This window comes from Plutella xylostella, chromosome 28 (assembly GCF_932276165.1).
Source record: "Plutella xylostella chromosome 28, ilPluXylo3.1, whole genome shotgun sequence".
Classification (NCBI taxonomy): domain Eukaryota; kingdom Metazoa; phylum Arthropoda; class Insecta; order Lepidoptera; family Plutellidae; genus Plutella; species Plutella xylostella.
The window spans coordinates 4,799,338-4,822,584 of NC_064008.1; the positions used below are offsets into that span (position 1 = coordinate 4,799,338).

Consider the following 23,247-nt stretch of genomic DNA (forward strand, 5'->3'; position numbering starts at 1 on the left):
CTGTTAATTTCATCACATACATACATCTGATATGAACTTAAAATTAACCTAGTGGTGTCAATACATAATTTTTAGCTTAACGCAGTCATCATCGACTTTAATTACTTGCTTTAGTAATAATATTAGGCATGTACTTATAATTAGCATGGTTTTTATATTCGTGAATCTAACCAGTGGTATACTCCTAAAGTGCCGTTTCAAAAAGATAATAAACATATAAGTAACTACTTAAGACATCATTTTTAACTCTTAATTCTTTGAAAGTTGATCACGGACTTATGATAGGTGACGAGAAAATATATCAATAAATAAAAGGCTCAGCTGTCAAAGGGTTAAAAACCTATTAAGCTATAATAAAGGGTTTGACATCCTCGATATAAAATCTTCATCAGTTAAGTTTAAGTTTTGATTACGTAGTTATACAAACTTATACATATAAGTATACTTAAATATTACAAAAGTTAAAATTACCAATCTAAAAGCTAATATTATTATTAAATATATACATAGGCTATGCTGAAAACTGAAACGCTGGTTAAACTGAAGTGTCAGATGTAAAATATTTAACAGTGAAAGTTATTACTTTAACGCAAAAAAAAACAATTTAACAACCTCTTTGAGAAATAAAAAAACACTCTATCTGTAATCTGCCAATAAAATTGGTGCCACAATTTGACATCACCGGTTTTGACATAACAAATGTCATAGAGTACAGAATGCGAACTCCGCAGCGCTTGCGCAACATCTTGTAAACTTTGAACTTCACCTTCCATAAAGCGCGTGACTGCAGTATTACTGGGCTATTTCTATTTCAAGTTTATTTTATAATGTTTGATACCTCTAGGGGTATAGAAGAAGGTAATTCAGATTTTATAGTTGATGCAGGTATTATAGAATTGTGACTTGCAATGTAATGTGTTACTGGTTATAAATAATTATGTACTTACCTATGTAATATGGTGATACAATCAACTAATGAGGCGTTTGTTAAAAAAAAAAGTTTTCATTATTGTAGAAACAGATGGCGTTGTCTGAGTTGTACTAACTGTCAAACCCGCAGAACACAGATTTTTGTGTCAGCTCACATCTTATTTCCACAGAGGAAATTCTATATCTGCCCTCATACGTTCTCTACTGCAACGACGCTTGAAAAATAAACATTCAGAACTTATAAATTAGACTAAATAGACGTACTATTAAAAGTAGTGAGTTCTTATTCTGAGTTTAATACTTCAGCCTCTAAGCTTTCTGTGTGCAATATTTGGATTTTATTAGTTTTAGTATTTAGTTGGTACACTATGTTGTCACGACATCTATCGGCTTGTACAAAAACAGCTGTCAAGGAAAACGGCTCATTGTTTTAACGACATACATTTCAAGTTTCTAACACTTTAGTTGCGAAAAAAACTCGTATTTTATGAAGTCTTAAAATTTATAAGTAACTTAAAATTTGATTTAAGCTTTTTGACGATAGGTTTCAAGTTGTAGCGCTACAGCGCGACAGCGCGCTGTACTAGTTATTATTCTGTGAGAAAAGTTAGGGCAAGGAAGTGAAGAAACATTTATGTTTTGCTACTAATAAATAATCTTCTTGAACTCGCATCAAGCCTATTAAAACATGATAAATAACAACTGAGTAAAAGTAACATTAATAATTGATTGGGTAATAAAACACATAACCTATTCTACTTGCTCAACAATACTTTGTATTGTGGGTTTACTATCAATCAAGATGATGGATACCGAAATTACTTACGCTTTGTTATCGAATCTTTAATTAGACTGAAAATGAAATAGGTATTTTTCGAACAATTTTTTAGCCCACTTTTCCATAATTGGTAAGATAGGTAGTGTTGAAATCTATTTAATTATATGACCAGGCAAAATATGTAGGAACCAAATTAATGTAAAACAACTTATATTAGCTCATATTCAGCAAATAAATATTTCTATTCTCTTCTATTCATATCTGCAATTTGGATGACTATATTTGCGAATTGCAATGCTCATCATAGAAATAGCAATAAAATTATAGCAATTACCCACCCCGCTTATAAGGTCGTGTTATATAATCTTCATCAAAGAAAAATGCGCTCGGGTCAGCTCATAAACGTATGACCAAAACATAGCAAAATTTGCTCCAGTAGGTCCTGTGCATTGACCTGTCGACAGGATGATCAGTCATAAAATTCTGCTTTTTTATAGCTAGGTACCACTAGTCCAAATTCCTAGGTTTACTAGTTGACGATAACGAGCTGATGATGATAATGATAATAGGTATCTTTCCGACGTCCATCCCTCTAAACATTAATATACCTACTTTTATTAAAAAAAAAACAGTTAGAAGATGCAGAATGAAAGTATATAAAAGTGCATCTGCATACATATGACGCAGTAAGTATAAGCAGACATTCGATTCGGGGGGGGGGGGGGGGGTGCATAGTGTTAAAAAAAGAAATATTTTTTACCATGCGAAGTATTTTTTATACAATTTTTAAAAGTCATACAATGGCAAGGAGATCTGAGATCTACTGAGAGGAAAGTAATGTGAATGGGAGTCAGTCATTATAGTGATATTATCAAATCTGTGCTTATCGCCGTCTGAGAAATAGCAGAGTGACTAACAATGTTATTAATTATGATATAAGATGCATTTTTTTGGAACGGGAAAACGGGGTTTGCATTGAATTATTACATGTAGAGATAGGCGTAACCTAACCATACAATTTCATAAAAATAATGTTATGTTACAAGTTTTGTTTTATGTAATCTACATATAGTAAAAATTGACTTACCACTTGAGTGACTTATCTATACCTAGGTTATTACAGGTTTCCAAACCATTAAGAAAAATAATAACAATATGGAAATTGATTAAATAAATTATTATACTTACAAAACAATTTTATTTTTTACAAAAAATGTTTACCATTGTTTTAATTTATATTTATTCGCGCTCTTTTCCGGGTATCTCATCCATAGACAAGGCCAAAGAGAGACCCAACTCACTTTTACAACAAAACCGGCCAGTATACTTTTCACTGAGACCTTGACTTACTTTAACGTACGGTGAGCGTCAGACATGTGGAGCAATTAAACGATTGTTGCAGATTTCTGAACGAATTTCGTTTATGTAAGTTTTAGTGTGCTTTTCATTTTTATGATTATTTTTCACTTATTGTAAAATTTCCGATGAGTTGATGGTTAGATTAGCTTGTTAAGTATTATTTATTATGTTCTATCTACTTACTTCCTAGTATTTCCTATCAGTCCCGGGTAATCCTCTCACTCCTGAAAATCCCGGGATTCTGAGTAGATCAATGACGACGTTGGACAAGCTTTAGGGTGCTTACATAGAGAATCGGGTTCCCTGTATCTACCTGTACCGGTGACTTAGTATTATACATAATGGAATGTTATACATTTGTTCGCTTGTTTAAATACAAATACCCGATTTCGATATTTCAACAAATCGTATGTGTCCCACAATGGCACCAACCATTGAATCTTTAGAAAAGTTCCATATATTACGTACCTACCTACCTAAGTAATTAATTAATTATTAATTTTTGTGTTGGGGGTGCTAATTAAATGCTTATGTTGCTAGATTAGATGGTTGCTATTTTCAGGAGTATGCTATACATAATAAATGTGGTTCCACTGTTTTCTCATTATGAACTGTTCCTTGAAAAATGTATGATAATAATATATGAACAACATAAATATGCTCACGACTGTAAAATAATATATCAATCTATCCATAATAATATCAATCTATAATATATACCTGTTGCATCAGGAATGAATAAAACTACCTTAAAGTATACTAATTAGGTTCATTCACCTGAAATACAAAGTGCGGTAGGAACCCCTGCCATAATTCCTTGCAAAAACATCAAATTCTGGCTAGTGTCTGGTTATATTGTTTATATGTATAAGTCAAAGTCAATATTTAAGTAATTAAGTAAAGGATACTAGAATAAAATTGTAAGAGCCAATTCTAATAAATGATAATGAGTTCATTTCCATTTAATTATGGTCATTTAATATTTATGGAACTAACTGCATTTTTAATACGAATTGCAATTTTCGAATTACGAAATATATGATAGCTAAGATTTTTGAGTTTCAATATGGATTTGCCTTGACATTTTGACTATTGATTCACTATTTTATTTAATATTATAAATGTTATAAATGTTATTAATATTACCAATTACTACATTTGAAAACTATAAGTAGAAAGTACTAACAATAAAATTTAATCACCGAACCAATTTAAAAACTCCGAACGGACACCAGCCAACCAAAAAAGAACATCATTTCACTTGTTACAATTAAACCAAGTCATTATTGATATCAAAATTTAAAAAAAGAACCTCGCGTACCCTTCTTTACATCTCGACGCAAGTAGGTGGGAGTCGAAGTATATAACCTCTTTGCCAGTTTGGTCACAACACACAACCAGTCTTCGGCTATAGGCGGAGACACACAGCAACATGAAGTACCTGGTGAGTTACAAATATTAAGAAAAAAGTTTTAGAAACAAAAAAACAAACAAGTGGACAAGGACAGTGCAAGTGACAGTGAAAGAAAAGTGGCGGGAAAATTCGGGGGAAGTGCGTGCGCGACGGTTTTCAGGATTTTAGTGCACAAAAATACGAAATTTATACTCCCAAATTAGAACTCTTACATTCGATCCTTGATTAGGTGTGATTTATGCAAGTGAAATGATTACATATACTGGCACTTGAAAATATACTGTAACTTTTATCTACTTTTAAAGTTAAATTTATTTACATTAATGTAAAATTATAAGTAAAAAGACTGTTGGCGCACAGCTCCGTCCAGAAACACACCCAGTTAGTAAAATATGGTGCACAAACGAGTTTAGAGCTTACTTGCATTTTCACCAGCTTTCCATTTCCGAACGACGCGGCGGCGCGGCAAAACAAATGCATGTTATTTCTGTAAATGACTCCACTCGGCCACTTTCCAAAATAACTAAACTAAGTGCATGGAATAATTATCTTGTTACAATTTTTTAAGTAATGTAAATCGTAAAAGTTTGTATTCACGTGATGGTGCCACCGATTAATTCAATGTGCCCATGAATTAGAGTTAAAACATTTTCTGTGACAACTACAGATACGAAACACTAAAATAGAGTCAAAATACTTTCTAATAATAGTTTTCATTTCAGATCTACCTATCTAGTATAGTTACATTTTGTTTTCATTTTTAAATGACTTACTTTCGACTTAGTGTCCTATGTCCCCTAGATGGGGCAGAGGGCGTCCACAACTCCACAGTGACTCTCCATCGCAACGCATCGCATAAATTTTTAAATAGTTCAGTAAAATAAACTTATTCTGGGTTTATCAAGTGCCAGTATTATCTAATAAACTTTTCTCTACTCTCACTATGCGCTGTCCTATACCATAAATTAAGTACTAGATCCAGACTGGTTACGTAGTGATTAAGCTATTAAAAGTAAGTTACTTTAGCCCACTACATAATTATAGACTTTCGTACCAAATACTTCTAATTAAACTCTTACGACTATCGAATTAAAAAAGACATCTCCAATGTGTTAGTCTATTACTGATAGTACATTCCAAATCCAGATCAATATTATTCTAGCTTTGCATTCGATCTCATTAGATCACAAAAAAATTCATACCAATTAATCTTAATACAGATTTTCATTTAATCAATTGCAAAATTCTGTGATGGTATGTATGCCACACATACTTAAGTATCATTAAAATGCGTAATAGTTAGCGAATACCTGATAGTTGATTATATTACGTAAAATGCGAGTAGCTAGGCCAGAGTCATATACTTAGAGGAGACTTCCTTTAAAATCACTACAACTTTGTACCCTATGTCAAACTTTCAAAAATTGCATTTGGGATACTAAATTATTCATGTCAATTTAAGAACCACCTTGATTTGAATATCGTTCCATACGCAACTTTCCAGTCTAACTTCGTATTAATCATAATCATAACAGTTTTCTTCGAGCGAAATTTTCCACGATCCTAACACTGAAGACGTAATATTCATAAAACAGGGTGTGTGAGGAAACGACTCAGTGCTCCAGACCGTAGAATAATAATTAAAGCAAACTTGTTGACCAATCAGCGACCGTCAGTTATGCAGTCTCCACAATCTTCCGTTACTTTCACTACATCATATCTTATGCCGTATTTCTCGATCCATCCTCGCATCCTGACTGTTGGCATAGAGAAGATAGATTAACTTAATACCCCAGGCAGGTGTCAGTTGTCGGTTTCAGATTTAGAATCTCAGCCAAATGTTTTGTATGCTACGTGTTGTAGCGAAATTAAGTAAAATATTCGTATGTATTCTATTGGGGTTTAAGTCTTTATTTATCGAGCACATTTCCAAAATTTAAAAAAATAGAGTAATTGACTAGACAATTGAGCAATGCATAATAACTCAGTAATAATAACAGAATGACTTACATTCACTAAACTTTATGACTTGTTATTAAGGTTTGTGCAACGGTTGTTACACGCACGCTTTTCCGTTTAATTGTCGATTCTGTGTCATGATGTGTTACCTAATCTTTGACTTTATTAGCTAATAATCAGTTATTCTACGCTAATAAATGTAACAGATTCAACATTTGAATTTCAAATTCGGAATTGTTTACTTTTCTCCGTTCATTGGGTCAGTGGGTTGTTGAATATTGATGAGTTACAATCTTTCATTTCATTCGATATTTGAAATTGAGATGATGACGATTTGCTTCTCGATTGTCCGAACTGATCATTAACAGTTTGAAGATTTATAATAAAAATATTTTACCTTTTAGCATGCGAACTCATGAGGCGATTAGTTATAGGCTTATCAAGATATTAATGAATGAGTTTATTAGCATTACTTTAAACCGGTAATAAGAACCTGTACATCTTTGTTGTAACGTAACAATGCCGTGGGTATTTGGAGCAGAACTATAATTGATCAATTATATTATATTTTTTTAGCAATAGAAAGCGAAAACCATGACATGTAACATGCGGACGTTGTTCTTATAGCGTAATGAGTCGTGTAGTGGCCAATTGTTTGTGATTTCATAATGTATTGGTATAACAACATTGCCAGACTGTCTGGCTAGACGCGATCGAAAATAGCTGAATCATTATTATCAGGATTACGGAGTTTTGTCATAATGATTGAGCTTTCGGCCTATTTACTGACTTCCTTTTTATTTTGTTCACAGGTTGTTCTAGCAGCCTCACTGGCCGTGGTCGCCTTTGCCGCGGAGGAGAAAGGTGAATCAAAAGCGGCCGCCGAAGACAAGAAACAGGAGAAGAGAGGGATCCACGACTTCGGATCTTACGGAGGGGGTTCCAGCTACGGCGACTTCGGCAGCCATGGAGGTCACGAGTTCGGACATGTGTCCAGCGACTGGAAGCCTATCTCCAGCGGAGAGTCCTACGGACACGGCCACGAGCACCACCACCACCACACTGAGCACGTCAAGCACGTAGAGGTCATCAAGAAGGTGCCCGTTCCCTACACCGTTGAGAAGCACGTGCCTTACACCGTTGAAAAGAAGGTGCCTTACGAAGTCAAGGTCCCCGTACCCCAACCCTACACTGTCGAAAAGAAGGTCCCATACACCGTGAAGGAGTACGTGAAGTACCCCGTGTACGTCCCTGAGCCCTACACAGTGGAGAAGAAGGTGCCTTACGAAGTGAAGTACCCCGTCGACAAGCCCTACGAAGTCAAGGTTAAGGTGCCCACCCCGTACACCGTTGAGAAGAAGATCCCCTACGAAGTCAAGGTCCCGGTACCCCAGCCCTACACCGTCGAGAAGAAGGTCCCTTACCCAGTGAAGTACGAGGTCAAAGTGCCCCAGCCCTACGAGGTGATCAAGAAGGTGCCCTACGAAGTTAAGGTGCCCGTCGACAAGCCCTACAACGTATACGTGCCTAAACCCTACCCAGTCCACGTTGAGAAGCCTTACCCAGTCACCGTACACAAGCCTGTGCCTTACGAAGTCAAGGTCCCAGTCGACAAGCCCTACAAGGTCGAGGTTGAGAAGCCGTACCCAGTCCACGTCAAGGTCCCAGTGCCCCAGCCCTACGACGTCTACAAGAAGGTTCCCTACACCGTTGAGAAGAAGGTGCCTTACGAGGTGAAAGTGCCCATTGACAAGCCGTACCCGGTCTACAAGGACGTGCACTTCCCATTGGTGAAGGAGGTCCCATACCCCGTGAAGGTCCACGTGCCGGTGTACTTCAAGAAGGAGGAGGAGCACCACGGGCACCACGAGGAGCACCAGGAGCACCAGCCCCAGGAGCACCACGGCTGGCACTGAGTGGAATCCTAGTATTAGCTCTCACCCCAGTACCTTATAGGCTTAAGTCGAAATGTGATCAACTCATAGTATTTTAGTTATGTACAGCAAAATTTCCATCGTACGCGTGAGGAAGACCTGGCTTGAGGGATGTCTTCGGATAGGTTTGCTAGATTCGAAACTGAAACGTTTCTCCGCTTAACATCGTCGATGCGATGCGCGGACATCCCGTTTTGTAATTGAGAAGGATGTTATATTGTTAATAGCTTTTAATTGCTTGTTTTTTTTAAATGTATATATGTACTTTATCGAAGTACTTTGTACTTCAATTTGAGGCTGACTTTTAATAAAAAAAGATATCAAACGTTAATTTTGTATTTTCATTGCTTCCCGAGTACACCAAAGTATAGAAAGTTTAAGATTTTATTCTTCATGGTCTAGAGTTTGAACTGATAATGATAATTGCTTTTGAGTCATTGTATAAATAATTATTATGTTAAAATGCAGAGCTACTTTCACTTATAAGATGCCTAAAAATGCAAAAGTTGGTAGGTATTTTGTTATTAAATATGAGATTGAAGATAGTATGATAAATGTAATTGCGACTGAAGATCATATTATTATTTATAATGTTATGAAAAAACAAATAAATCAAATGCATATGGCATTGTTTTGATACTTTGGCCAATAATGTTTCATTTTATTTTAAAAAATCAGTACTTATGTCAGGATGTTCGAGAACAGTCTTTTATTTACCTAATCAGTAAAACCAAGTACAAACCTTCACAATGTTACGTGAATAAATTCTTTGATACCATACATTCACAATTTGATTGGCAAATAATATATTACTAACTACAAATCTAACAATAAAATATTTAAAGTAATCACCAAATAAACATAAAAGTTTTCCTTGCATGAGTTGATATTTTTGTTAAGTACCTACTTCAATCTTACTTATACTTAATGATCCAATAGGTAATTTTCACAATACTGCGACGAATTTTATGTCCGAGGCGTTGACCAATCTTACATTAAAGACCATCAAAGATAATAGTATCAGATTCCTGTCAGTCATTTAAATTGACTCAAGTGTTGCGTCAAGCGAGTGCACTGCACTATCATGATCGGTTTTAAAATGGGATATTTCGCAACGTGCATGCGATGATCAGATAGGATTGTGGTGAGTAATTTGTTTCTGCACTGATTATTGTTTCAGTGGAAATTCCTGCCCAAATCAAGGACATTTTTGTTATAAAAGTCATCTTACCTTAAAATTGAGCTATTATTTCTATTTATTAAAGGTAACCGAAGTACTTACCCAAAACAGTTTTTTAAGGTTACGATAAATTTATACTTGCATCTTATAACTAAACTTATAACACCATTATTTTATTAATATAAATTAGTCGGATGTTTCAAACAATGAGTGAGCGATTTGTCGCGAGATCTAATCTCTGATTGGACTCGCTGTTTCTGAACTACACACAAAACATGATCAGATAAGACTAGTAATTAGTTCATGCTCTAATTCAGCACCTACAGACGTCTGGTTGAACAAGAACTTGTCTGTAAGGTTTCATACAATTACGCACGAAAAGAAGCTACTATATTTATTATTACATACATACATACACATACATCCATCCTGACGTCCCTCAGCAGGGACAAAGGGCTTTGAGAAGATTTCTCCATCTGACTCGATCTTGGGCAGCGGCTGCGAGATCCTCCCACTCCATCCTCATAACCTTTGCCTCACTCTCCACAGAACGTCGCCAGGTTGTTTTTGGGCGGCCTCTTTTACGGCTTCCAGGTGGCTGCCAGGTGAGTACGCGCTTCGAAGGAGTTTCTCCAGGTCTTCTAAGGGTATGCCCCAGCCACCTCCATTTTCTAATGAGGATTTCTTGGTCGACAGGTTTCTGCTTGGTCAGTCTCCACAGTTCCGCGTTCGAAATGGTTCGTGGCCAGTAAATCCGCAGGATTCGCCTTAAGCATTTGTTGACAAATACTTGTAGCTTGCTGGATAGGTCTTTCCGAACGAACCATGTCTCGCAACCGTATAACAGGACTGACTTCACATTAGACTCGAAAATCCTCACTTTTGTTCGCCGGGTGATGACGCTGGAGCTCCACACTGGTTTCAACTGGGCAAACGCGCCTCTTGCCTTGTTCAGACGACTCTCTATGTCCAAGTCTGTCCCACCTGTTGGATCTACTACTCCCCCCATTTATTATTAATCCATAGAAAATAATGTACATAAAGCACTACATCATCTAGTGAGCCGATGGTCCCGGGTTCGATTCCCGGCTGGGGCAGATATATGTTTAAACACAGATATTTGTTCTCGGGTCTTGGATGTGCCCGTAAAATGGCAATAGGCCCGCCCCCTATTACATTGGGATTAACATAACACTCTGGCGAAAAGTGGGTGCAGCAAAGAGGTGCATACCTCTGCCTAACCCGCAAGGGAGTACATTAGTACAAGGCGTGAGTGAGTGTTTTTTTTTTTTTTGTATCATGCCCCAAAATTCTATAAGCGTTGTTTCTTTTAAATGCAGAAAAGTAAGGATCCTGTCAAGGGAATTCGTATGTGAAAGAAGGTATATGCAAGGTATATAAGGTCCAGAAAACTATATTCTTTGACTAATTATGAAGACGTTACCTATATTCTATCCTTACTATCCTGTTATCCTACTAATAATACTACTAATATTATAAAGGTTAAAGTTTGTAAGAATGTGTGTGTGTGTGTGAGTGTGATTGTTACTTTTTCACTTCATAACGGCTGTACCGGTTTTAATTACATGTGGAGTTAGCTCTGGAACCCTGGATTAACACATATGTTACTTTTTATCGTGGAATTTCCACGGGAAAACTTTGCAAGGAGAAGCGAAGCTCCCCGGAACAGCTAGTTTTCACTGAATATTTTACAACAATAGAAGCTTTTTATATTCACAGAGCTTTTACAGACACTATGGCAGTTAGTTAAACTTTATTTACAATCTAAAACATTTATTATAGCACTAATGATGTCTAACCAATATTATCTGATTGTTAGTTGCACAACCACGCTCTAGTTTCCAACACTTATTAGGTGAAATCTAAAATGGACAAGCAATTTTAGGCGCTGTATCTAATGTGTACCTATCATATATACCATTGCGATATAAGATATAGGTAAGTTAAGGTTATTTATATTCCTAATTACCTACCTTTGCTACGTATACATACATACTTTCATGTGAGTACAGGTAATATTTATTTGTAACTAGCTGTTCCCGCGCGCTTCGCTTCGCCTTAAAAAGTTTTCCCGTGGGAATTCCGGGATAAAAAGTAGCCTATGTTCTTTTCCAGGGTCTAGACCGTATGTATACCAAATTTCATTCAAATCCGTTCAGTAGTTTTGGCGTTAAAGAGTAACAGACAGACGGGTTCCGCTCATCTGGCATAATCTTTATTGACCAAAACTCATTTCGCATAACTCGTATGGTCTAAACTTTTTTGGCCGAACCATCACTTTGCCAAGACTTTTGTGGCATAAGGCTCGTTTCGTCTAAAACTCTTTAGGCACAATCTTTAAACACCTAAGTTTCGTTTGCTCAAATTTATGTTCGTCTATACCTACGTATAATCTTGTTTCTCCTAATGTTATCTTAATAAATAATATATTAAGTATGTAGTAAATGTACAAATTGTGGTATTTTTCTCCTACATCCCGAAAATCACGATATTGTATGATCAAAAAATCGAAAGTTAACGATTAATATAATTATTACAAACCCCATGAGATCGAAACCTAAAAATGTGCGACGACGAGCAAAGCGAGGAGGAGCGTGTTAGGTGCACATGTTCATCAAAACCATAGCGGAGCGCAGCGAAGCGGAGCGGAAACAATACAAGGCAACAGTTTGCGCTATGTAGGGAGACGCTCCGTCAAAGTTAAAGCCAAACGAATATTATTACTTTGTATAAACCTATGCCATAGCATTATTAGGCTATTCAAGTTTTGACCATACCAGTATTAGGCTAAACAATGTTATGCGAAATAACTTTTTACTAAACGAGATTTATGCCATACGATTTTCGGCGTAACGAGACTTTGACCAAACGTTACTATGCAATACGAGATTAGGCAAAAAAATCTTATGCGAAAAAAGGTAGAACCCAGACAGACAGACAGACACAGTTACTTTCGCATTTATAATATTAGTTAAGATTAAGATATTAGTTAGGATAATGTACGTATTTGTTATTTTACCGATATTAAAACAGTGATTTACGTATATTTAAATATTGTTAACCTGTCAAATAGACTACCGTATAAAAAAATAAGTGTTAAACTGTAATACATACTGTAATTTGAATATTTAAGTACAGCTACGAGTATGTAATTTCTGTTCTAGAATATCATAGTAGGAGGAAGTGCATATTATGCATAAAAGTAGCACTAGAAAATTTAATAACTATAGACGTTTCGAGAAACCAAGCACGTTCAACGTTATTATCAGTACCTATGTAGTAATGGTGTTAAAACTCCAATCTAAGATAGTCTCCAGATCCATATCACCTACAAAAGACTAGCATTCCACACGCTATCTAGGCTATCTAACACAGCTATAGCCGTCAGTGCGTGAATCGCCAGTGACTGCCCATTAACTATTAACTGTGTTATAAAATGTAAGCTGCTTCCCCGCATTACGTCACCGTTGTGCAACGAGCCACTGCGTTACTACACCGAGCCAGCAGCTATTCGGCTGTCAGGAAAGTCAAAGTCGTGATTTTGATTGGATTGAGATTAATTTGTCTGAGGCAGTCTGAGGGTTTGTAAGCTAATAGGATAGGAGTTTAGGGTAATTTTGTGTCTCCCAGAAGGGTAGGCACCATGTTTCTATCCGTGTAATACATGTATGTATAAGGTAAACCTCAAAAACTTGGTTTAGATCTTTATGTAACTACCTATGTACGCATCTAGTATAGAAATGGTGCTTTTGTCCAAAAGTGCTAGAATTGTCACTTCAGAACAGTCGTAATCTCAATTGCACAAGTCGATCTCATATTGCTGTGAAAGATAATACGTAAATACGGTGATCAAATTGTAACGGAGATAGATTTATGCTCGTATTTACGCAAAACTTCTCAATCGTCGCCCGAGGCCTCGAGGCTCTAGAATGTTCTATAAAATGCAGAGAGCTTTGTTTATCCGATATACAGGGTGTTGCAAAAAGGGCATACTAGGGAGTCACCCAGGAAATCATTCAGAACATCTTTTGTTCTAGGCCTTTTGAAAATTCGCGAAGATTTTTTTTCTGCCACTGTGTTCCGTTTGCAAACGTACATATTATGCTGACGACTGTAATCCCCGAAGGGGTGGTCAGAGGTGACTCGCAAGCGAGCCACCCACTTTTTGCTGTAAATAGGCACTCACGTGATAGGTGGCGAGCCGAATCGCCGTTTATTGATTTTAAATTGCCATTAACTCAAACAGCCCTCATTCCAACCGACTATCAACATACTTACCTAATTATGTTATACTAAGTTATAGTTAATTTATGAATTTACAATGCATGGTCACCGGCCATGTATAAATTGTGAACGCAACGTCTGCGCTTGGCTAACAATCTGTGTTGCAACACTAGGAACTAAATTCACACTTACGTGGTGTGTTAGATTACTTATAATAATCTATTATAAGTCCCATGATGTATACCTTATTGTAAGTGGATAAGGATGAGTTTGGCGCGAAATTACGTTTTCGGTTTTTGCATAGTCCAATGGAGCTTAGAAAACTGATTGAAATAGATAGATCAGGGATTAGGTAATTTTGTGTGTGGTGGCAGTTTACAAACCATGTTTGTGAATTGAGTACTAAATTAATAATCTGTAGTTACTGCTACTATTTAACATGTGTTGAACTACATGTGTTGCATGTTAAGACGTTAGTTATAATCTTCATAATTCTTCGATAAAATGCTTCATAGATATTTTGGTCAAACAGCTCAACTCAACTCTTTCGGCTTACACCACTTTTGTAACACCCTGTATGTTAAAATATTTTATTTACTACTAGAAAGGCTACAATTCAAATAAATCTATTTCATTTAAACGACATACAATGAAGTGCGAACAAATGAAAGCCGGCACCTGCTCCACATTACATAAGAAAGAAATCTAAATAAAACAAAACACATCTCACTCACGTCTCTACATAACTATTTAGATAAGTACAGTTGAGTCATGATACAAGAGTCATTTAGGAACGTCTGCCATTGAAAACATCTACTTATTTATTTAATCACTTTATTGTATACACACTAAAGAACATAATAGTGTAGTATGTGCACGTGCAGTATAGAAATGTAGATACAATTAGAAATGTAGTACCTATGTTAAATTAATCTTTGGTTGACTGTACTCATTGGTAACTAGACCACTCTTGTGTAGTAAAAGAATAATGTGATTGTATAGTAAAGACTGCAATAGTTGTTAAATTAAATGTTACTCAAAGTTGTAGGCATTTAACTGCATTGTCATGTGAAAGTAGTAGTTTAGCTTTGTACAATGAAAACACTGGAGAACTAGAACTAAAAAATACAAGAGGCGGACTTATCGATACAAGCGATCTCTTCCAGGCAACCTTCTGTTGAAGGGGATAGTTTGTGTTATAGTCATAGCATAGCTAAAGTTCGGACCGACATCAATGGCTCAATACACTCACAGGCAATGAAAAATTTCAAAAATGTAATAAAAAATCTGAACAAAATGTTACCGTCTTTGTTGGTAATATCCTGATGCTCTGTTAAATGTACCCACTTCAATATTGCAGAAGGCGTAACTAAGCTAGCGTTTAGCCTTAAATTTTAAGTAATTTGGTTCTTTTCTCAGTGGAACCATTTCATTGACCGTAAGTGCAATAAATTAAATGGCATATTATTGATATTATACAGATAGGAAACAAATGACTATATGTTGTCATATAGTTATTACTACTTTACTTTACTTTACTACTAGTAACTACTAAGATAAATAAAATATTTTTTTATATGTATTTAGTAATAAAGTAATCAGTATATCCCACACAATTATAGACATCGGCTTGCTTTGAAAATTAAACCTTTAATCTTTTCTTATCTATCCACCCCAATTTCACCCTGAAACCAATATAAATGTAGATTGATTATATTGATAACAATTAGAATACGATAAATAGGGTGGTTTTATAGAAAACAATTGTATTATCTACAAAGTACTTAATTAAAAGGTTTGGTTAAAATATTATATATGATAAACATTTTACAGCTGATAACGAGTGCCTATTTTTGAATCAAATTGGGTAAGATTTATGATTATGGGGTAGCAAGTATATTTATGTATAATGTAGTCTAGTAGTAATTGATGCTATTGTAAGAAACTAATATTGTTATTTAGATAGATAGATAGATAGAATATTCTTTATTTGTACATTAAATATATTACTTATTTACCTGTAGTAACTGTCTTATTGTTTTAAAAATAGGACACACAGTTTAGCCATTATATAAAAAAATCTTTATGAAGAAAAAAAGTTGCGACCTAGGGCTACGTTCTTAGTAAGCAATCTGTTTGTTCGTTACTAGACTCACTTTCTTCAGTGTAAATACTCGATAAAACTAAACCGATACGCCGGTTACTCAGTCGTCAGTTTGCCCACTGGGAATCAAGCCTAAGATGTTAACAAATAGACTGACACAAACTTTTATCGCTCCGAATGAAATACCGCAATTTCTTTTTCCAAAAAAGAACCTACTAACATTTAATTATTGTTCTCAATAAAAACCAAGTCATAAAACAAAAACTAGGCAGCAAAAATAATGAACCCATCAAAGTATACGATAGCTGTTTACACGAAAACGGTCGTAAGTGAGTTATGAAGATGTTGCCCTATCTACGTCGTTTAGACGAGCGATGGGCCCGAGATAATTCCCACCTGTAACATTCTGATGCGGCTTAGTAAAATACTAGAAGTGGCATATATTTTTAAAGCCATTAAAAAAAGGAAAAGGTTAATTTTACCGATTGGTGCTATTCGTTATCATTGAAGATAGTCAGTGTCACAACACTTTATCCTCGTACAACCAGTAAAGTCGTCAGTCCAGCGGTCCGGAGGGCATCCCACTTGAGAACACATCTATCCCAACGGTCGGTCTACTGAATTAGCAGCTCACAGGACAGGTATTTCACATAATCTCTAAATAATATATAAAATATGGCTTGACGACTACCACTTTTTTTAAATATTTGGCTCCTTCTAAACCTTATTAGCTCTACATCCAAAATGTCGCTTTAATTCCACATGTCAGTGACCACATTCTTTCTATATTTCCGACACAATTTCGGCGGAATTACCTACCTCCAGATCGTATCAAACCCTCAACCACTACAAGCAATTAGAACCACCATTCACTTTACCTACTTGACCCTTAGATTCCACCCTCCGTGCTACCACAATACTGTACTGCTACAGTATTTAAAGGTCAATTTATAAGTGAAAGTGTTATGTTTAGGGGACAATGTATGAATGCGAGTAATAACGCATACAAACATGGCATAAATGCTTGATTATGTTGTAAATCATGCGTAAACGGCTGTTAGAGGGTTTTATAAGGATATTTTCAATTTGTTTATGCATATATTATGTTTTATTGTTTATGACAGGTTGAATGGTATAATGTTTATAAGATGGAATGAGTAGACAGCGTAAGCAATTATACTTTTTGCTATTCGTTGCTAGTTAGTTTGCGTGAGGCGTTTACTTTATTGTAGGTCTACAACATCATCAATCAGTTAAAAAGTTCATTTAAAATTTAAGTAAAATGGACTGACTGTTGCTGTTCATACCCCCAAAAAATATAATATAAACCCGTTTTGATAGCTAGAGAAAATTGATATTTACTCTGGATTTGGGTACTTGAACAAGTAACTAAACCCATATAAAGACACGGCGAAGTGGTTCGCAACCTATCGCGTGAGTACAAATGTGCTGCAAAAAGTGGGTGGCTCGCTTCGGGGATTACAGTCGTGAGTGCATTATGTATAAAAAACAAAGAACCAACACTGAATTTAACAGTTGAAAGAAAAAAAAATACTATGAAAGCAAATGATTTGATAATTAAAATAAAATGGGGGAAAAGAATGGTGATACAAAGGTTGAATATTTATTTATTTAATACTTTATTGCACAAATATGAGATATAAGTGTACAAAAGGTGGACTTAATGCTAAAATATAATTCTTTTAATAGAAATTAATTCTAAATATTTCGGGAAAACAACTTGCCAAGCTTGAGTATTTAGTAGATTCTTCTAAGCACATTTTATCTGAATTTCAATCGAATTAATTTAACTTGATAGCAAATAAACTATGATTTCACCCTTATAACCCTTCGTTTCACGGTTAAACGGTTCCCTAACAAGGATTTCTTCAGATATGCATCAGATAAAGTAAACATTTGAATAAAATAAAAAAAATACCTCTTTACTGGAAAAAAATATGGAATGCCTCGGTTTGACCCTAAAATTTAGGTTAATTAGAAAAGCGCGGCTTACATTGGTCGAATTTGTAAGAGTTAAAATGAGGTACTTATCAATATTTCATTTTGTATAACTAAATAAATATCTGATGATAATTTTCTTCTATTGTGTGTTATGTATGTATGTACCCAACGGGTATATACTGCAGCCGTTTCTGGTGCACCTCATCAAGTATAAATTCAAAAAAACGGTTCGATTACTTCATTTTATAAGGTACAAAAGTGTGTACATACACCACACATGACTGTACAGTTCTGATTTAAAAAAGTTATTATTATTCAGAAGCCATGAAATAACGAACGAATGTAAACCAAGCATCAATAGAGAAGAAAATAAGACCAAATCACTCCACATTTTTTTCTGCCGGTGTTTTTTTCCGCTACCGTGTATAAATGGGTGATTTTAACGTCGCATTCGGAATGTTATGTGACATATTTGGGATTATCCCGAGAGCCGTAGTGCCGGTGGTCTAATGACCACTGACAGTTTATAGCTGTTGAATTGTTGATGCTGGGTCAGTTTGTCAAGATGAACATCTGATGTAAATAATAAATATGTGGGGACATCTCATACACGGCCATCGGACCCCAAGCTAGGAAGAACCTTTGTTATGGGTGTCGGACAGCTGTTATATCTACACAAATACATGGATAGATACATATTAAATATAAATATCAACACCCAAGACCCGAGTACAAATATCTGTCTTTAAACAAATATCTGCCCCAGCCGGGAATCGAACCCGGGACCTTCGGCATAGCAGTCAGGGCCACAAACCACTACGCCATTCGACCGTCTTAAATCTGATGTGAGGTACAGTCAGGGAACTCCTGGAATGTGATAGTTTTCATATTGTACCGGTGGTACTAATTTTAGTCACCCCCTTTCGGCTCACTTCAGACCACTTTTGCACTCTTTTTATGTAGTTTCCCTGAACTTAATACACTCACGGGAAATGAAAACGTTCCACTCACAAAATTCCAACACCAAACAAACCAAACATTTCATTTAAAACTTGAACAAAATATTAGGTACCGTTTTTTGTTGGGTAATATCCTGATGCTCCGTTAAATGTACTTCAATGTTGTAGAAGGCGTCATTAAGCTAGCCTTTTCCGTTTAGGTGTAATTTGGTACTTTTCACAGTGGAACCTTTTCATTGCCCGTGAGTAAATACCAAGATTTTGTTGTTACAGAATCAATGACCAAATGATTTTTTTAAATAAAATAGGGCAAATTTAAATTAAATGTCAATATTAACAGTATAGACCAAGAATGTAATTATCAGGAGATTGTGATAGAGTTGCAAAAAAAGCTATTACTATAGACTTTTAAATCCATTTTCAATAACGCAGGCGCCAGCCCAGGCGTCCGGCCATAAATATTTTTTTTTTAACTTGAAACTAAAACTTTTTTCTGTGTGACCAGTTAAATGGCGTGTAAATCTAAAAGTTAATAAAATTTGACGCGTATTAGATGCGGTTCCTTTTGGTCACTGGATACCTTGATTGTTTGATAACGTCTGATGACAACGTTTTTGTTTCGTTATCGGTTTCGCTAAAAGGTGGGTGGTGGCGATTGTAGAGTAGATTAGAGATAAATTAATGCATTGTTTTTTTAACTATGAGAATTGGGATTCAAAACTTGTTGAAGAATAGACTCAAACATAAACCCTTATGTTATTAGGAATAAAGCTTTTATTTTCATAAGTACTATTGAGTACCCAACTTACACAGAAGTCAACAAAAAGAAGGAATTAGTGAATAGGTAGAAAAAATTTAACGTTGGACGACTTTCAGCTCGCTGAACCGACTACTATGTAGGACGAAGAGGCTGAGGACAGCAGTTGTATGTTTGTTTAGCAAGTACATAATATTTAATTTAGAATTGATGTCGAAGTACATAGCCTTACAATACTCACACAGCATTTTATGGTTGTCGACAGTTGGCTCATATAATTCATACAGGCGCTTACGAAGGCATACATAAAGGTGACTATTTTACCATTTACTTAAGTCATATAACACGGAATTTCATTTGTTACTTTAATATATTAAACTTATTTTAATGAAACCTACAAATGAGCAACATTAAAATATAGTAAATTTGGTTACAAGAGCCTTTTAAATATTTCATATCGCATTGTTCATACAAAAGAGTTAAACGGGGTGTTTGAATGAAAGTTCGCTGTTAAATACAGCTTTTTCCATATTTTTTTTAATTTTTTTTACAAAAACTGACTTCGGTAACTGAACTGAATGAATGAATATTTGTGTATCAAAAGTATGTTAAATTTTAATTATCCTGGAACACTCACAAGAATAAATCTTTTATAAAAGCGAACTAAGAAGCGCCGCCAAAAACTAGAATTCTTTCTAGTTTTTGTTTCTTCTGAAAGAAAATAAATTTATTTCACACACTCACAGAAACAACACAAAAATAAAATAAAACAAATAAGAAAAAAAGCTTAAATTAAAAAGAAATGAGCAAGGGTGTTGCTTCCCATAATTTTTAAACCTTATAAATTTTAAAGAAAATATTAAGTATATGAACGTATAATTATTTTTCGTTAGTTAGGTACATTAACCTGCCTTCGCATAGTTCACTGATCATTTATTTACCCTGTATAACCTAAATGAGAAGAAACAAATCAAACGAGCAACCCAAAACACAAACCCCATTGACATCTCAATCCCCAGTAGCTCAGTGATTGCCGGCGTCGACGGCCCCCCGTCGCGGGATCGACTCCCGGCCGGGGCAGAGTTATGGCCGCCCCCAACCACCGGGGTTGCACCGCAACCGTTCTAGTTTTACAACAGTTTTTGTCGCAATAAAATGGTCATTATAAATAATAGCTATTTGGGTTTAGTGAAAATAAACGAACTGTTGTGCGGCGTGCAGCGGGAGTCTCTTCAGTGAAAATTCCTTTTGTAACTTCACCAGTTTATTAATGAATTTCACTTAACACTATTCACATTAATTAGCTTTAGCTTCAACACCGACGACGCGCGACTCGGAACTAAATTTTAAACGTGACCTAAGTATGTACTTAGCTATTAAAATTGCGAAATGATTGAATGCGCGTAATGCGGTGTTTGCATTTTACTGTGCGGACATAACAGCCCCCCCGTTGTGACGTTCCCTACCTGTTTACCTATCGTCCCTACTGGGAGGTAAATAAAAGAGGTAGGTAGGTCCAACGAAAATAAATTTATTGATGGCCGCAGGCCACCTAAGTCGGTAGAACGGGTCGTGGTGTGTCGGCCTAGTATCTGATTTCACTGCGTAGTTCAAGCACTCCCCTGGATGGTCAGATGCCGGTGGAACAGGTCGTCAGCCACGGGCAGGGTTGTAGGTCGCCGTGCTAAGCTGCAGGTCCGAAGCGGAAGCGAAGCAGAGGGTGATGCGGCAGTAGGTAGCGAAGCGAAGCCTAGGTCTTCAAAATCCCGTACTGAAACCCTGGAATGGCCAACGAAATACGTTAGGAATGATTCCATAACGTTCCGTGTTACCACCGACGGCAACGCATTGTAGGTAAGTACTTATGTAGCAAGCGGTGCCGTGGTGAAAACAATCAGAACGGAGTTTACATTTGCGAAGAATTAAGTAGGCTTTAAATTTAACAAAAGATAATGAATGCAGAAGGCAATTAAAAAGAAATATTTAAGTTACAAGTTTAAAAATGAAAATATTAAAAAGGTGAAGGTAGGATACGGTATTCAAAATGCGACCACTGGAATATTCCAACGGTCGGTTGAACACAGTAACCGCCAATAAAAAGACAATCAACAGCAATTCAAAAGCTAAGGAGAAATGTTAGCACACAAATTAAAATAAATAACATCTTGTTCACAACTTACCCAATATGGGGTTTGAGGATTTATGTAAAACACAGGTACACAGAGCCAGCAGCGCCTTGTATAGCGGACCCGGAACGGTTAGGACACTTAAGGTGCACTATCTATTTAAAAATTTACTTTTAAGTCGCAATGATATGTGCGAAAGCAATTATTATTCAGATGCGCAAGCGTACGTTCGAGTCCAGTGATGGCAAAGCTAATGAATGACTAGCGAGCGGCGACAGCCGTTGAAAGTGTCACGATGTCACGAAATGTTAAAAATAATACCAGGTTATGAACAATAAATTTCTACCAATATTAAAATGTGGGCAGGTTTATGAAACTAAATTTCTACCATGAACTGTTTATGACTACAGATTACGTTTCAGTATTTTGAGTGCGAATGTACTTTAAAAGAAGTTATGTTTTAAAATGTTATTAAGTTTTAGTTATTAGTTTTAATTAATGTTTTTATTTATTTATTATGAAGTTAAGTGTTAAAATAAAAAAAAAAGATACTTTTAAGTTAAGATACGTTTATTTAGAGACATGTACGTCTACAACGTTACATTACCCCCCGTCTCACGGAAAGGATTTTATCCTAGATAAAATCCGGTTAAATAATAAAAATAAAATGTAAAAATACTACACTTTCATACATACCTGTCAGAAAAAAAAAACATTCAACCTTCAACTTCATACTTCCACATTCAAACTAAGCAATAAAAATCATATTAGATTATTAACGCAACCATTCATAACATAAGTCATTCTTTTTTAAAAAAAATATCAAAAAATGACTAATATTTTGACAATTTATTATTATTATGATGTTAAATGTCAAAAGCAAACGTTTGGGTAATGTTCACGTCACGTTTAAAAAAAGGAAAATATTTATGTTTGCAGAATAAAAATTATTTTCGGCTAGGGAAACGAGACAGTTTCAGGTCTTTTATATGCCAAGTGCCCAAATCTTTACCTGACATGTCTTCTAGCTCATAGACGAGTGGCGATCTCTTCGCGGTAATACGACACTGGATGAATTTAGGCGCAAGTTTTTTACTGAAGTACTTGTCCATGTCACTCAAGACGTATGTTCGCTTAAAGACTACGTCTCCGACATTGAATTCCGCCTGTTTTCGTCTTAAGTTGTATTGGGACGTATTTTTAACATGTGCATGCCAAAGAGTGGCCTGAACATCATTGAAAATGGACGAAAGACATCCCAAATTTTCAGCATAAATGTCCCTAGGCAGAAACAAAACCTCATCGCCCAAGTCACTGTCAGTATAGTGAGAGCCGCAGGTAACAAGTTCACGACCATAAACAAGAAAAGATGGTGTGAATCCTGTGGCCTCATTGACAGAGTTGTTGATGGCGAATTGAATTTTAGGCACAAAGGTATCCCAAGACCGATGGTCATTATCAACAAACGTTGATAAGCAGGTGACGATGGTCTTGTTATACCTTTCCACCGTATTAATTTGGGGGGTATACCTGGGGGTGA

The 23,247-nt window shown here is 35.8% G+C and overlaps 1 protein-coding gene and 1 long non-coding RNA gene across 2 annotated transcripts; one reads left to right on the forward strand and one right to left on the reverse strand.

Annotated features, from left to right (window-relative positions):
* Positions 1-4,382: 4,382 nt before the first annotated feature.
* LOC105384824 (repetitive proline-rich cell wall protein) lies at positions 4,383-8,705 on the forward strand. The gene is made up of 2 exons (XM_011555103.3): positions 4,383-4,511; positions 7,253-8,705. Exons 1-2 carry the CDS (start codon positions 4,500-4,502, stop codon positions 8,354-8,356), a joined length of 1,116 nt encoding a protein of 371 aa, XP_011553405.2. The 5' UTR covers positions 4,383-4,499; the 3' UTR covers positions 8,357-8,705.
* Positions 8,706-21,092: 12,387 nt separating this feature from the next.
* Positions 21,093-22,221, reverse strand: LOC125490896. Its single transcript, XR_007267957.1, has 2 exons — positions 21,762-22,221; positions 21,093-21,360 (listed from the first exon to the last, which is right to left on the reverse strand). It is a non-coding gene; the product is annotated as an uncharacterized LOC125490896 (long non-coding RNA).
* Positions 22,222-23,247: the final 1,026 nt, after the last annotated feature.